This window comes from Saccopteryx bilineata, chromosome 5 (genome assembly GCF_036850765.1).
Source record: "Saccopteryx bilineata isolate mSacBil1 chromosome 5, mSacBil1_pri_phased_curated, whole genome shotgun sequence".
NCBI lineage: Eukaryota > Metazoa > Chordata > Mammalia > Chiroptera > Emballonuridae > Saccopteryx > Saccopteryx bilineata.
In genome coordinates, this window is record NC_089494.1 from 186,635,671 (window position 1) to 186,651,105 (window position 15,435).

The 15,435-nt window shown below is 37.5% G+C and overlaps 1 protein-coding gene across 3 annotated transcripts in view; it reads left to right on the forward strand.

Annotated features, from left to right (window-relative positions):
* Positions 1-15,435, forward strand: part of UNC5C (unc-5 netrin receptor C) — a 437,884-nt gene that overhangs the window by 286,470 nt on the left and 135,979 nt on the right. For all 3 annotated transcript variants that reach the window (XM_066232951.1, XM_066232949.1, XM_066232950.1), the window contains exon 4: positions 10,190-10,293. In XM_066232951.1, coding sequence (XP_066089048.1) covers positions 10,190-10,293 — 104 coding nt within the window. The remainder of the gene's footprint in view (positions 1-10,189; positions 10,294-15,435) is intronic.

Consider the following 15,435-nt stretch of genomic DNA (forward strand, 5'->3'; position numbering starts at 1 on the left):
TCCACCTCTAGCTTTGGGAGCTCTAAATGAGAGGGAAGTGGTCTTCCCTGCCTGTTTGCTCATCCAACGGTATGAGACTTTAATAAATAGAATGGGCTTGACCTGTGATGGCGCAGTGGATAAAGTGTCGACCTGGAACGCTGAGGTCACCGGTTCAAAACCCCGGGCTTGCCTGGTCAACCTTGACACTTTCTAGTTATTCAATTTCATATTTTTTTTTTCCATTTTTCTGAAGCTGGAAACAGGGAGAGACAGTCAGACAGACTCCCGCATGCGCCCGACCGGGATCCACCCGGCACGCTCACCAGGGGCGACGCTCTGCCCACCAGGGGGCGATGCTCTGCCCATCCTGGGCGTCGCCATATTGCGACCAGAGCCACTCTAGCGCCTGAGGCAGAGGCCACAGAGCCATGCCCAGCACCCGGGCCATCTTTGCTCCAATGGAGCCTTGGCTGCGGGAGGGGAAGAGAGAGACAGAGAGGAAAGCGCTGCGGAGGGGTGGAGAAGCAAATGGGCGCTTCTCCTGTGTGCCCTGGCCGGGAATCGAACCCGGGTCCTCCGCACGCTAGGCCGACGCTCTACCGCTGAGCCAACCGGCCAGGGCTCAATTTCATATTTTTTAATGCTCATTTCTTTTTTAATTTTTTAAGTGATAGGAGGGAGATAGAGATACAGACACCCGCATGTGCCCCAACTGGGATCCACTTGGCAGCCCCTGTCTAGGAGGCTGATGCTCAAATTAGCCAAGCTACCCTCAGTGTCTGAGGCCAATACTCAGACCAACTGGGCCACTAACTGCAAGAGAAGAAGAGAGAGAGAAGGGGAAGCGTAAGGGGAAAAGAAGAAGATGATCACTTCTCACATGTGCCCTGACCAGGGATTGAACTCGGAAGTGTGCATGCCAGGCTGACACTCTATCCATTGAGCAAATGGTCCAGGGCCTAATGTTGGTTTTCAATATAAGGTCTACTGGAAAGTTCTGTCCGTTTTTGGAATAAAACAAAATACAAATTTTTCTTATCGTCAAACTTTATTAAATAATATAATTGCCATTATTATTAATGATTTCTTGCCAGCATGAGGGCAATTTGTATATCCCATTTTTGAAAAATGTTTTATCTTTTGATGTGAAAAATTGAACCAGTGCTTGTTTGATATCTTCTTCATTTTTGAATTTTTTGCCCTTCAAAAAATTTTGTAAGGACAAAAACAAGCGATAGTCGGAGGGTGCTAAGTCCGGGGAATATGGTGGATGCAACAGACATGCTTCTGTAACATTTCTTCCTTGTTGAAATTCATAAAAATTACAGTGGCGTAAATGAACTTTATCAGTAGCCATGGGTACACTATCGCTTCACACATAAGACTAACGTGAATCAACTTTGTTTTAGTTAATTTGCTACGTCAGTACGTATACATTAAGTGATAAAAATAGAGAGGCACACATGCGCCAAATAAACATGTGCTTACGTGTCGAAACTTGTGATAGAAATGGACAGAACTTTCCGGTAGACCTTATACATTAAATTGATATGTAAGCTTCTAAGGGGTCATGACACAGAGTTTGAAAAACACTCAATTAACCCTAAATTTCATAAAAATAGTAAAAAATATTAGATACAATCATTTATAAACTACAGTGTGTCCGTAAAGTCATGGTGCACTTTTGACCGGTCACAGGAAAGCACCAAAAGATGATAGAAATGTGAAATCTGCACCAAATAAAAGGAAAACCCTCCCAGTTTCTGTAGGATGATGTGGCAGCATGTGCACATGCGTAGATGATGATGTATCACCGTGTATACAGCAGATCAGCCCGCGGCCATGCCAGTCGAGATGTGGACGGTAGAGAAGAAAGTTCAGTGTGTTCTGTGGCTTGCTAAATTCGAATCCGTGACCAAAGTGCAACATGTATATCAGCGCGTTTATAATGAAGCGCCACCACATAGGAATAACATTACTTGGTGGGATAAGCAGTTGAAGGAAACCGGCAGTTTGGTGGAGAAACCCCGTTCTGGTAGGCCATCAGTCAGTGACGAGTCTGTAGAGGCTATATGGGATAGCTACCCAAGGAGCCCTAAAAACTCTGTGCGTGAGCCCACATCAAACTGCACTGAATAGGTATGAAACTGGGAGAGTTTTCCTTTTATTTGGTGCAGATTTCACATTTCTATTGTCTTTTGGTGCTTTCCTGTGACCGGTCAAAAGTGCACCATGACTTTACGGACACACTGTATATGGAAAATTATATAAAAGAATGACATATTAAAAATTTACTCATATTTTCAATTATATTCATTCCAGATCTCTCGAGTAATACTAATAGAAATAGCTGTAATAATTTGTTACATGTATTTTGTCCTCTGTAATCTTCCAAACCTTTTTAGATTCAATAGTTCTTAGTATTCATCCAAACCTATGAGACTTAAAAACAAAAACAAACAACATTAGTAATATAATAATTCATTTATCTTACTCTGTGGAATTTAAGGATTTTCATTTCCACTAGAAACATCTATTGAAATAAACCCACCGGAGAATTCTTGAGTTCATAGTATCAGCTGTCATATCACCAAGATTTTGTCTTTTAAAAATATTTTATTTTAATAAATCAGCATAATGAAGTAGCATTGCTGAAGGAATAAACATTTTTAATAAGTGTAAATAATCTTTTAAAATGTGGTGGGAAAACATGTTTATTAACTTTCTCAAAGACAATAGCAACAGCAACCTGCCTGCACCATAAGGAAATCTTTTTGCTAAAATTTTTCTAGTTTTCTTCTAAGATAATCAGGGATAACAGGTGCTTAGATGGCAGAGTGACCCATTATACTCAAAGCTGTGGCTTGTCTACCCTCGACTTTCCTATTGTAGGTCACACTCACCCTTTTCTATGGTGTCAAAGTTGCCTGAGGGATGCCAGTTGGAGACGGGGACAAGATCTTCTGCCCCTTTTATAAATATGCACATTAACATTTTGGGCTTTCTTACATATGGTTTTGCCTAGGCAATTCCCTCCCCATCTCTCTACAGAAACAGAACATTGATTTTCTCAAAATCATTCCAAATGCATTCACAATCTTCCAAGCTTTACTATTTGTGTGCTTTTGTGATTCTTCCTTGGATTTATATGAAGAATATTCTGATATTTTAACATTGACTTTTCTGAAACCCATCCTTAAAATTTAATCCATTTCAAACTTTAAACCCATTTTCAAACTTTTATCAATACTTGTCTATACAAGTGAAAATTCCACAAAAATTTTCCTGAGAGGAAAATTATTAGCTGTTCTCTTCAGAGATACATCAACTGCTAGATTATTTTTTAAAAAGTAATTTCTTCTATTATTACTCTTAGACATTGATAATTAGTATATTTTCTTAAAGATTTATCACAGCCAAGAAGTGTTTTATTTAGCAAAGGATAACTTTTTCCTCTAAAAGACATGTTTAAAATATTAGTCTATTAGGTCATAAACTGTTATGGCAAAGGAGACCTTCAAAAGCATCCACTCACTTTCATTTTACAGATGAGAAAGGTAAATGCCACAAAGTCTTTGAACACTTAGTTAACCTTCTTTTCTCTTTACCACATTGTCAAAAGCAGAGTACATGTTTGTAGAATGCCATGAATTAAGATATTCTGCATCATAAATAATTTGTAACTGCAGCATTATTATTGTTCAAGAAAAAATCATTGAATGCATCAGAATTCTCTAATAAAAATGGTACATTGTTTGCACCCACACATGTGTTTGTATTCTAAAAGCCTTTCTTTGATTACTGAGTAAATGGTAAATAGAAATCCATATAGTTTCAGGTCTGATTCTACATCTGCTAATTAGATTTCTCTTTACGGATTTATTAATTGGAAAAATCAATGACTACATCAGAGGTTGGCCAAGTTGACTTTGCAGAAATAATCTAAGTTATAATGACAGGACTATATATATACTTATTTTGGTAGCAGCCTTATAACTAATGAAGAGAAAACAGAAATTTAGATTCCTACAGGTCTTCCAAGGGTAGGTATTCATCTTTTGTGCTGACAGTAATGCCCACATTATTCTGAACCATTCTGTTTTACATCTAATTCCTAGCTGACAAGTGTCCGTTTTTCATGCTTATTCATTCGTCAGCCATGTGTTCTCTGTGCCTGCCAGGCATCCTGCCCGCCTTCTATCACATCTCTCCAAATGATAAAAGATATGCTTACAATGTTACCCCCCTCTGCTTGCTGAGTCAAGAGGAGGCGTACTGAAATAAGCAGCTGCCGTGCTGGGCCACCATGGTATTTTCGGTGCTCATTACACCTACCTGAAAACTAGAACAGAGGTTTCATGGCAGTAATTAAAAGGATTTTTCAGGAGAAAGTATTGCCTTGTAGTTAAATGTGAGGACCAGATGTGAGATCATTTTAGAAATTAGATGGAATTTATAGAGTTTAAAGCCAAACCATTAAAACAAAATAATTATATGGTATTCCATGATGGTTCAGTTCAACCCATCTCTTGAAGTACATGCCTCTGAGGCATGGTCACCATTCTCAGGAAGCAATGCTCCTCATCAGCTGTGCCTTCACGGGGCAGAAATGAGAACTGCCAAAAAGTACACTATAGTCTAAGAATTATAACATGCCTCATTCAGACCCATCACCCATCAATGGTGCTGCTGACTTTTTTCACTATAAAGTTTTGCAAAAGAGCATTAGTTTCTCGTGGTGGTTATTTTCCCAGTTCCTGTGAAGCCCTCAACAAAAGCTTGGCTTCTTCTCCTAGTCACTCCTAAATTTCCCAAAGCAATGACTTCTTCCCTTTGATTCTTTCACTGCGTGTGTCCTGTTGGCCTCCCAACTTCGTAAAACTTTATTCATCGCTTGGCTTCTTTGACACTTGTCTTTAGTTTTCTCACCTACTGCATGATTCATGCCATGTTATTTTTGCTGGCAGCTTTTTCTCTTGAATGTTGGTGTCCTCATTTTGTTTGTTTGTTTTTATGCTTCAGTCTTTCCTTTGCTAATATCTTCTATTTCTAGTACTTCAGCTGTTTCTAAAGCAAAAATCTTCTACCTGGATTTCTTTTCCAAGCACTAGGCCCAGTTATTCTCAAGTTGCAGTTATTTGTCTTCTTTGGAGCAATTTATTTTGTCAAGGCTGGAAGAGGTGTTACTGGCTTCTAATGGATAGATCGCAGGGATGCTGCTAAGCATCTTACCATGCACAGGACAGCCCCTCAACAGAGAATTATCCAGTCCCAAATGTCAATCTTGTGGGTTGAAAAATAATGACCTGGACCTACCGGGATATCCATTTGCATATCCTACAGACACACCAAACTGAATATTGAACAAAATAATTTGCTTTTTCTCCTCACTTTTCTACTCAATTCATTAGTATTTCATTTAATAATGATACCAACTTGACAATTGCAATAGCTAAGGATATAGTTTTATGTTGACCTCCTGGCACTTTCTGAATACCTAGGTCTTTCCAAATGTGTGATCTACTTATTTCTAGATTTTTCTCTTTCTGTCCACTACCACTAGCAGAATTCAAGACCAAATCATCCCTTGTGTTCTATTCAGTTTGTTCCCAAACTACCTTCTGTCTCATGCCATCTGTCACAATGAAAACAATAAGATATCTGATCTCTTTCCTTTGCTTAGAAGCCTTTGAAGCAGGGGTCTGGAACCTTTTTGGCTGAGAGAGCCATGAACACCACATATTTTAAAATGTAATTCTGTGAGAGTCATAAAACAACCCATGTATGTTACGCATTATCCAATAAAAATTTGGTGTTGTCCTGGAGGACAGCTGTGATTGGCTCCAGCCACCCACAACCATGAACATGAGTGGTAGGAAATAAATGGATTGTAATACATGAGAATGTTTTATATTTTTAATGTTATTACTTTTTTTTATTAAAGATTTGTCTGCGAGCCAGATGCAGCCATCAAAAAAGCCACATCTGGCTCACGAGCCATAGGTTCCAGACCCCTGCTTTGAGGGTTTCCCATTCCTTAGCATGGCAGAAAGGCTTTTCCTAAATAAATCTCAACCTTTCTTGTCTTGATTCTCTATCTTTCACTTCTTTATCTTGAGTATCTAGTAAATTGTCTACCTAAAGAAGATAATTAATAAGTACTAGTAGAACTTGTTTTGACTATTTAGATACATATGTGCCTCAGTTTTTCTTATTCTCAGCCTTCATTTTGTGATATGCTAATAAATTTCACTGGAAGTGAGTTATAATGTTATTTCATTTGAGAATTAATTCCAGTCATCATGTCTTCACCATATTCTACATCAGATGGGTGTTTTCAGAATTATTTTTCAAAAAGTGAATATACTTTGTCAGGAAAATTTTATCTCATACAATTTACTCATTGTTGTTCTTACTTTTATTAGTATTTTGTGCTTTACCAAAATTTTTACCTTAATGCAAATTAGAAACAGAAAAACTAGCATATCAGAAGAGAAAAAATAAGAATTTTTTTAATGTTTCTGTTGGAAAGACAACACATAACCAAAAGAAATACAGTGTGTCCATAAAGTCCTGGTGCACTTTTGACCAGTCCCAGGAAAGCAACAAAAGACGATAGAAATGTGAAATTTGCACCAAATAAAAGGAAAACTCTCCCAGTTTCATACCTATTCAGTGCAGTTCAATGTGGGCTCACACACAGATTTTTTTAGGGCTCCTTAGGTAGCTATCCCGTATAGCCTCTACAGACTCATCACTGACTGATGGCCTACCAGAACGGGGTTTCTCCACCAAACTGCCGGTTTCCTTCAACTGCTTATCCCACCAAGTAATGTTATTTGTATGTGGTGGCGCTTTGTCATAAATGCGCCGATATTCACGTTGCACTTTGGTCACGGATTCAAATTTAGCGAGCCACAGAATACACTGAACTTTCCTCTGTACCGTCCACAACTCTACTGGCATGGCTGTGGGCTGCTCCGCTGTATACACAGTGTTACGTCATCGTCTGCGCATGTGCACATGCTGCCACATCGTCCTACAGAAACTGGGAGGGTTTTCCTTTTATTTGCTGCAGATTTCACATTTCTATCATCTTTTGTTGCTTTCCTGTGACGAGTCAAAAGTGCACCATGACTTTACGGACACGGACACAATATATTAAAGGGATATATGGGATCCAAACTATATATCAGATCCGGGATCATCAGGTTCTAAGGCAACATTCATTATTTTGCTATGAGGCTTTGAGTGATTTGTTAAATATATTTCTTAAATGTAAATTAGGGATGTGATTTATATAACTTTCAAATTTAATAATTCTAGTTTCTAAGTGTTCACTTCTACAATATACTCAATTTCTTGATAATCAAATTAGAAGCACCTTTCTGACAAATTCTGTCACCATTGCGAAAGTCTCTGTCTTACCCCAGACCCACATAGATCTATAGTTTTCTCACAACCTCTAAGTTTCTAAAGGTTTTCTTTTGCCAAGAAATTCAACAAAATGACAAATATGTAACCATTGATTTCTTCTCAGTGCATTTTTCCAGGTGGTGCTTTCTGATAGCTCCTTGAAAGACGTTAGAGGCATATACCTCCACAGCTTTTGAGTTTCCACTTATTAGTTCAATAGGCTAAAATGATGCTTTTAGGTTTTTCAGTTTTTATCAAGCATATGAGTTAAAAGGACAGAGACATTAATTTTTTATTAAAATAAAGTGGATAAAATTCCAATAACTTCTATTGAAAGGAGCTGAATCGTACAAGTATGAAATGAAATTTTGTGTTTTTTTAATGCTGCTTTAAATCTCTATGGCTGAATCATTTCTTTTGTTTTTAATTTTGGGTTTTAAAGTAAAAGGCTGGTTTCTAACATTTTTATGTTCATCTAAAAAATTTTAAAGATCTCCATACTGCTATGGCAAATATAACTATATAAATGCATAATTAGTATAGCTGGGAAAAAATGACTACTTAATTTTCTAATTTAAGAATGACCACATAATTATGTAAGTGAGAGCTATCTGGGTTAATATTTGAATATTAGATAACTATTCCAATAGTTACACTTTCACCTGGCCTGTGTTTGAGATGCCTCAAGAGGTTATATTCATTCTTTCTGGACTCCAGCATTCTTTTTTTTTTTTATTATTAAATTTAATGCAGTGACATTGATAAATCAGGGTACATATGTTGGAGAAAACATCTCTAGATTATTTTGACATTTGACTGTGCTGCATACCCCTCCCCCAAACTTAAACTGTCTTCTGTCACCTTCTATCTGGTTTTCTTTGTGCCCCTCCCCTCCCCTAACCCCTCTCTCCTTCTTCACCCCCTCCCCCCTCCCCCAACCTCCCGCCCCTGTTGCCATCACATTATTGTTCATGTCTCTGAGTCTCAGTTTTATGTCCCTTCTATGTATGGATTCATCTTAGTTTTTTTTTTTCTGATTTACTTATTTCACTCCGTATAATGTTGTCAAGGTCCATCCATGTTATTGTAAATGATCCGATGTCATCATTTCTTATGGCTGAGTAGTATTCCATAGTATATATGTACCAAAGCTTTTTAATCCACTCGTCCTCTGATGGACACTTGGGCTGTTTCCAGATCTTCGCTATTGTGAACAATGCTGCCACAAACATGCAGGTGCATTTCTCCTTTTCGAGCCATTCTATGGTGTCCTTGGGGTATATTCCTAAAAGTGGGATAGCTGGGTCAAAAGGCAGTTCGATTTTCAGATTTTTGAGGAATCTCCATACTGTTTTCCACAGTGGCTGCACCAGTCTGCATTCCCACCAGCAGTGCAGGAGGGTTCCCTTTTCTCCACATCCTCGCCAGCACTTATTCTGTGTTGTTTTGTTGATAAGCGCCATTCTGACTGGTGTGAGGTGATATCTCATTGTGGTTTTAATTTGCATTTCTCTAATGATTAATGATGTTGAGCATTTTTTCATATGCCTATTGGCCATCTGTATGTCCTCTTTGGAGAAGTGTCTATTCATCTCTTTTGCCCATTTTTGGATTGGGTTGTTTGTCTTCCTGGTGTTGAGTTTTACAAGTTCTTTATAAATTTTGGTTATTAACCCCTTATCAGACGTATTGTCAAATATGTTCTCCCATTGTGTAGTTTGTCTTTTTATTCTGTTCTTGTTGTCTTTAGCTGTGCAAAAGCTTTTTAGTTTGATATAGTCCCATTTGTTTATCCTGTCTTTTATTTCACTTCCCTGTGGAGATAAATCAGCAAATATATTGCTCCGAGAGATGTCCGAGAGCTTACTGCCTATGTTTTCTTCTAAGATGCTTATGGTTTCACATACTTCAAAGATATAGAACACATATTCCAAAAATTTATATGGAACCAAAAGAGGACACGAATAGCCTCAGCAATCTTAAAAAAGAAGAATAAAGTGGGAGGTATCACACTTCCTGATATCAAGTTGTACTACAAGGCCGTTGTACTCAAAACAGCCTGGTACTGGCATAAGAACAGGCATATAGATCAATGGAACAGAACAGAGAACCCAGAAATAAACCCACAGTTCTATGGACAACTGATATTTGACAAAGGAGGTAAGGAAATACAATGGAGTAAAGACAGCCTCTTTAACAAATGGTGTTGGGAAAATTGGACAGCTACCTGCAAAAAAATGAAACTAGATCACCAGCATACACCACTCACAAAAATAAACTCAAAATGGATAAAAGACTTAAATCTAGCATTCTTTTTTACACTCCAAACTGGAAACTTGCTTTTGAGTTATTGATCCAATGATCTCAGAGTTACTACAACTCTAACAGTATTCATGGTGAACAGAGAGGAAAAGATTTATGTACATAAGGGACTCTGTGTGTGCAAGAATCATGACGATGAGGTTCTTTTGATTAAAAATGTGATCATTATCATTAATTATCAAGAATGAATAAGGAAATGCAAGAAATGAAGTTCACTAATTGCTAATATGAAGATCTTCAAAGCATTCCAATGAAGATTAAAGTTGGAACAGTTAATAGCCTCTGAATTTTATAATTTCCACCCCACAGAATATAATCACCCAGATTGAGGTACAGTATTAACAACATGTGGTTTTAAAAAAATACAAAGACACATAAAATACTAAACTGTAAAAGTTCTATTGCACTTCCTATAAATGAACATATGTAAATTAGCTTTGTCATGTATTTTATTTTCTGTGCTTTCCAGATCTACGGAAGACATTTGAGCAGGAACCCCTGGGAAAGGAAGTGTCCCTGGAACAGGAAGTCTTGCTCCAATGTCGACCACCTGAAGGGATCCCAGTGGCTGAGGTGAGTAACGAAAATTCTTTGCATTTAGCAATTGCCACTTAGTTATTCTAACAGAGGCCTAATCCATGGCTAATGGTGCAGTGAATTAGGGAATGGCATGATGAATGGTTGGTAATGGAGTCCTAACTGCCTGCTGCTGGCAAAATAGATGGATTGGGAACTGATTAATGACTTGGGAGTCAATTAGAATGCCCCACTGGACAAAGCTGCAGTCATTTTGGTTTGATTTTGTCATTCTCTTTCAAGAATTCAGAAATACTGCTTTATTTTATCTGGAATGTATCATAGAGAGAGATGGTATGGTTTAAAATTGTGTGTGTGTGTGCGTGTGTGCGTGCTTGCACCTGTGCACTCCACATAATGCATTTCCTATTCCATGATATATAATCATGGGCATACATCTAAAAGCCATATTCACCTACCAAGAATAAAGACATGTTTGAGGGATAATAAATGACAATTCCATCATATAAGCTTCCTATCAAACTCTTTATTGTAGTTTCCTGTTTCTGCTAAAATAAAGCCTGTTGATTGCTACTGTAGTATTATGAACCAGATTCATACCATGAATTTCCATTTGCACCTTGCATAGTGTTCTTTGAAAATGCCTGTCTCTGGGGGATAGGCCCACAGAATCACAAGAGAGTGCCATGCTCTTCTTAAGACACTCCCATCAATTAGAGCATACTGTTGAGGAAGATCACCCAACACCGTGTCTTTCATTTGTTAACATTTCAAACTCTGAAAACTATTCCTTTAAAAAACAACAACAAAGAACCAAACAAACCCCCCCCAAAAAACAACTATTCCTTTTTATTATTTTTTACCCTTTTATGATTTTTGCGAGATATCTTAATATGCATCAAACACTTGTCCTAACAGATCCAGTACCCTACAAGCCCAGAAAAACATTTATTTTGATGAATGATGACCTGCCAATTTGTTAGTGGGTTTCGTTAGCCTCCAAACTACATTGACTCTTTTGGAATTTTATTCTTTGTTGGAAAGAGGTGTCTTTAAAATTGTTACAAGTTAGACCTATATATGGATCTACTGATACTTTTTGAAAATAAGCCCAATATATCCTTATCTAAAAAATTATAAAATAATATTACTTAAACTCACAACTTGTCCAAAAAAATTTTAAGAGCTAACAATGCACTTACTATTAGATTTCCATAGATTTCCAATTTTTTGAAGGTTCAATCAAAGGTGGGAGTCAGCTCAGTTATCTTGTCCTATAACAACAAAATTAAATATCTGATTGTCCTTTCCAAATTAATTAATAATAAACTAGTTAGAAATTTAGGGAGTGTCTCTACAAAATGACTCCATTTTTCTGTCACAGCCATTCATATCTTCATGTGTCAATGAAAAGCACAGTGTGACACTCTTAATAAGATTTCATTTTTTACTTTGAAATAAGAGAGCTATTTTTGCTTTGTAACTAGTATTCCATGGCACTTTCTAGCATTGTTTCAAAGATTTTTGAACAGTTATAGCTGTTTTTTTCCAACCACACCAAATGATCTCCCAACACTGATATACAATTGCAGTTAGAAAAGGAAAATCTCTTCTCTATTTAATATTTCATTTCACTTATTACAATAGTGTATCTGTCTTTTTTTTATTAAGTGAGCATTGAGGCAAAGACAGACTTCTGCATGCACCCAGACCAGGATCCATCTGGCAAATCCCCTACCAGGTGATTCTCTGCCCATCTGGGCTGCTGCTCCATTGCTCAGCAACTGAGCTATTTTAGTGCCTGAGGCTAGGCCATGGAGACATCCCCAGTGTCCAGGGCCAGCTTTGTTAGAACCATTCAAATCATGGCTGAAGGAGGAGAAGAAAGATGGATATAGGGCAGGGTGAAGAAGCAGATGGTCACTTCTCCTGTGTGCCTTGACCAGGAATCAAATATGGGACTTCCACATACTAAGCCAACACTCTATCACTGAGCCAAACAGCCAGGGCTGCATCTTTCTTCTTCTAATAAATGCATTTCTAAAATTCTAATGCAAACTCTTCCATAAACTACTTAAAGACAAAAACATTCTTAGGTAACATAGGTGTCCATAGCCTCATTTCTATTTGATACTTCTTAATGGTAGCTGATCACTACGAAGACTTTCAGTGAAAGATCCTAACAATATCTTCATTTTGTGTGTATGTGTGTGTGGTTCACTTTGTCAAAGAGTAAAGATTCATGACTGAAGACTAAATGGCTGTGAATTTTATCTGGGCAAGAGACCAATTAACACTTGGTAAAATCAAAATCGTATACCCCTTGACATTCAAAGAACTATATTTAATGCTTTTTTTTTGGAAGTCAAAAGAAAGATCAAACACATATGCTAGAGAGCAGGCTAATAAACTCTTATGTCGATTCTTTTCAACACCCTCAGAATCACCAAGACAGAAAACTAATGAATATCTTAAAGTGACACATTACAACTGTCATTTACTCAAGAGTGGTAGATAAATTAGAAAGGGATGAAATGTAACTTGGTGACTTAAAGGATCATAAGACATAAGATTATTTTAATTTAATGAAAAATGCATTTATTTAATAGCCTATTTATTTGTTTGAGTAATCTAAAAGCATAAAATTAATATAGAATGAAGTATTGACCTTAAAGGAAAACCAGCATGTAAAACTCTTACGTTTTGCCATAAATAAAATCTGTCTTTAAGCTATCAGGCCACCAGGACAAAGATTTCTGCTTCTGTACCCAAGGCAAATGATTCTGTAAAATTAAGATAGTAAATGCTCAATGCATCCATGGTTGATAGAGTCAAATGATATTTGATTTATGAGTATATGTCTAGCTTCAGTAGAGACATAGTCAGATACATTCTTTGTGAATATCAGAGAGCCATGATTTTCTTTCCTCCCCTACAAGTTGGTAAGTTTCTAAGGAATTCTTACTAATCTAAAGTTAAATGGCACCTATTTGGTGCAAATAATGTTATAAACATTTCTGAGGTAACAAATAGCATTTTATTTTCTCCTTCTTTTGGCTTTAGTCTCCACTACAAAATGCTAAACTAATTTTTTTACAGTATTCTAGGTTTAAACCCAAGCATCACCATTTTAAACTCTGGCGTTGGGCAAGGTATTTCAATTCTCCTATAACTAAGTTTCCTCAATTACAAAATTGTGATAATGATATTATCTATCCACAACATAGTTGTGAAATTTAAATGAGATAATATATGCAAATTTGTAGAAAGCAAATTTCAAGAAACACCAGCCTTTATTAGTACTAGTATTCTCTTGTCACCTACTGATTCACAGAACACTGAATTAATTCTCCTGATTTCAAAATAGTCATTAAGAACACTGTGCCTCTGCTGGGCATTGTGGAGTATATGTCCTATAAAAAGTCACCAAGGTACCCTCCTGTGTTCCGTAGCCAGTTGCTTTGGTTAGAGTCCATAAATGCTGTAAATAAAGCTATTTTGAACTTTAAAACAAGGAAACACCTTATATGTGTAAATATCTAATTTATAAATGACAAATACCTACAAGTCATGACATACTGCTGTCCTAACTCTGATTTTTAAAGTTACTGATCTCCATTTAGTCATCATAATCACAAGACATTGGTCCAGACCTCAGATTTTCTCCCATAGAGGAAATCTGGGCTGGAGGTATTGTTGGTAGCTCTTTGCAGAATGAAGGAAAGAGAAGGACAAAGAAAGCCTCTTGGAGGAAAGAGGCCAAACCAGGATTCTTTCTACTCTATCCCTTCAGGTAGTGGCAGTTTTGACTCAGAATTCCTCTTGATGTTCATCGGTTAAGAAAACCTATGTTGTGGGCACCCTGGGCTGAGTGTTTCAGAGCTCTAAGCCTGGCTGCTTCCTCCTCTCGTCTCCTTACCAAACCCTTTCTTTATACCTATTCTCTCTATTTGCAATATTTAACAACCGCCGGCTTCAGTAGCATGGGGCAGAGTCTGAGGGCCTTGTGTTGTAGCAGGTATAAACTCTTCAGCAGCTGAGTCACAGATATGGCCCAGGGGGCCAGCTGGCACGTGGGAGTGAGGGGCAGTCCAGTATTTAGAAGCAGACAGAGAACAATGGATCTTCAGCACCTGGTATGGACGAACCAGTGTGACTGGCTGAATGTCAGCCCTACATACCATGACTTTATATAATAGCTCTGATTGTTAGTTGTGTTCAAATGTGTTTGCTGTCTAATTAGATTGTAGCAACACAGGAGCAAAAGGAGGTTTTTGTGTTTATCTTTAACACCAGCTGAATGTAGGTTTCTTAGAAGATTCTCTAAACATATTTAACTAATTAAAATAAAGAGTTTCTGATGGATGTGACATGTGACACAGAGTTTGCAATTCAAGAAATGCAACTTTCCAGAAAAAAAGATGTCACCTCTACAGATACAACTCTATGGAAAGAACTCAGTGTGGGGTGATGGTCCCAGCACAGCAGGGCTGGGGCGAAAAAACATTGAGGGGTACTTTAGCTCGAGGACTATAGGTCAGGTTACTAACAATCATATTGAAATTAAAAATCTAGACTGGGTGAAAGAAAGAAAAATGATCCCTAGAAATACTCTTAAATGGTATTGCTTAGGATTTTTAATAACTCTTCTGCTAGGATCTAGGCAAAAATATAATTCTTTCCTTCTATTTCTGGGGAGACTTTTGCCACCCCTTCAACAGAAATTTCTCTATATCTCTAGGAAGCCTGGAAATTAATACATCCATAACGGGTGCTGGGTTGCTCCGCCGGGTAATAGCGGCACTATTAGAAATGAATCCCTCTTTGCTCATTTTAGCTTATGCCTAGAAAATGTTGTTGTCACATGGTGAGCCAGAAATCCATTCAGAGAGGCTTCATTTCACTGGATTATCTCTTTTGGAGAGTATTGGGATCTAAACAGTAGTGGAGAGAGGTTTTGTTGGCATGGCAGAAGGAACGACAGTGAATTTTTCACTAAAACCGTGATTTGTTTCACCTTTAACAAGGGGATGATTGCTCCTCTAATTATAATTGAGCTATTTCTCATAAGAGTTTAATTGAAGGAACAGGGCACAATTTCAAACTTATTGACCCAGCGTGCTTCAAAACTGTCACCTTATTTATCAACATTTGCATCTGTAATTAGCAAGTGGGAAA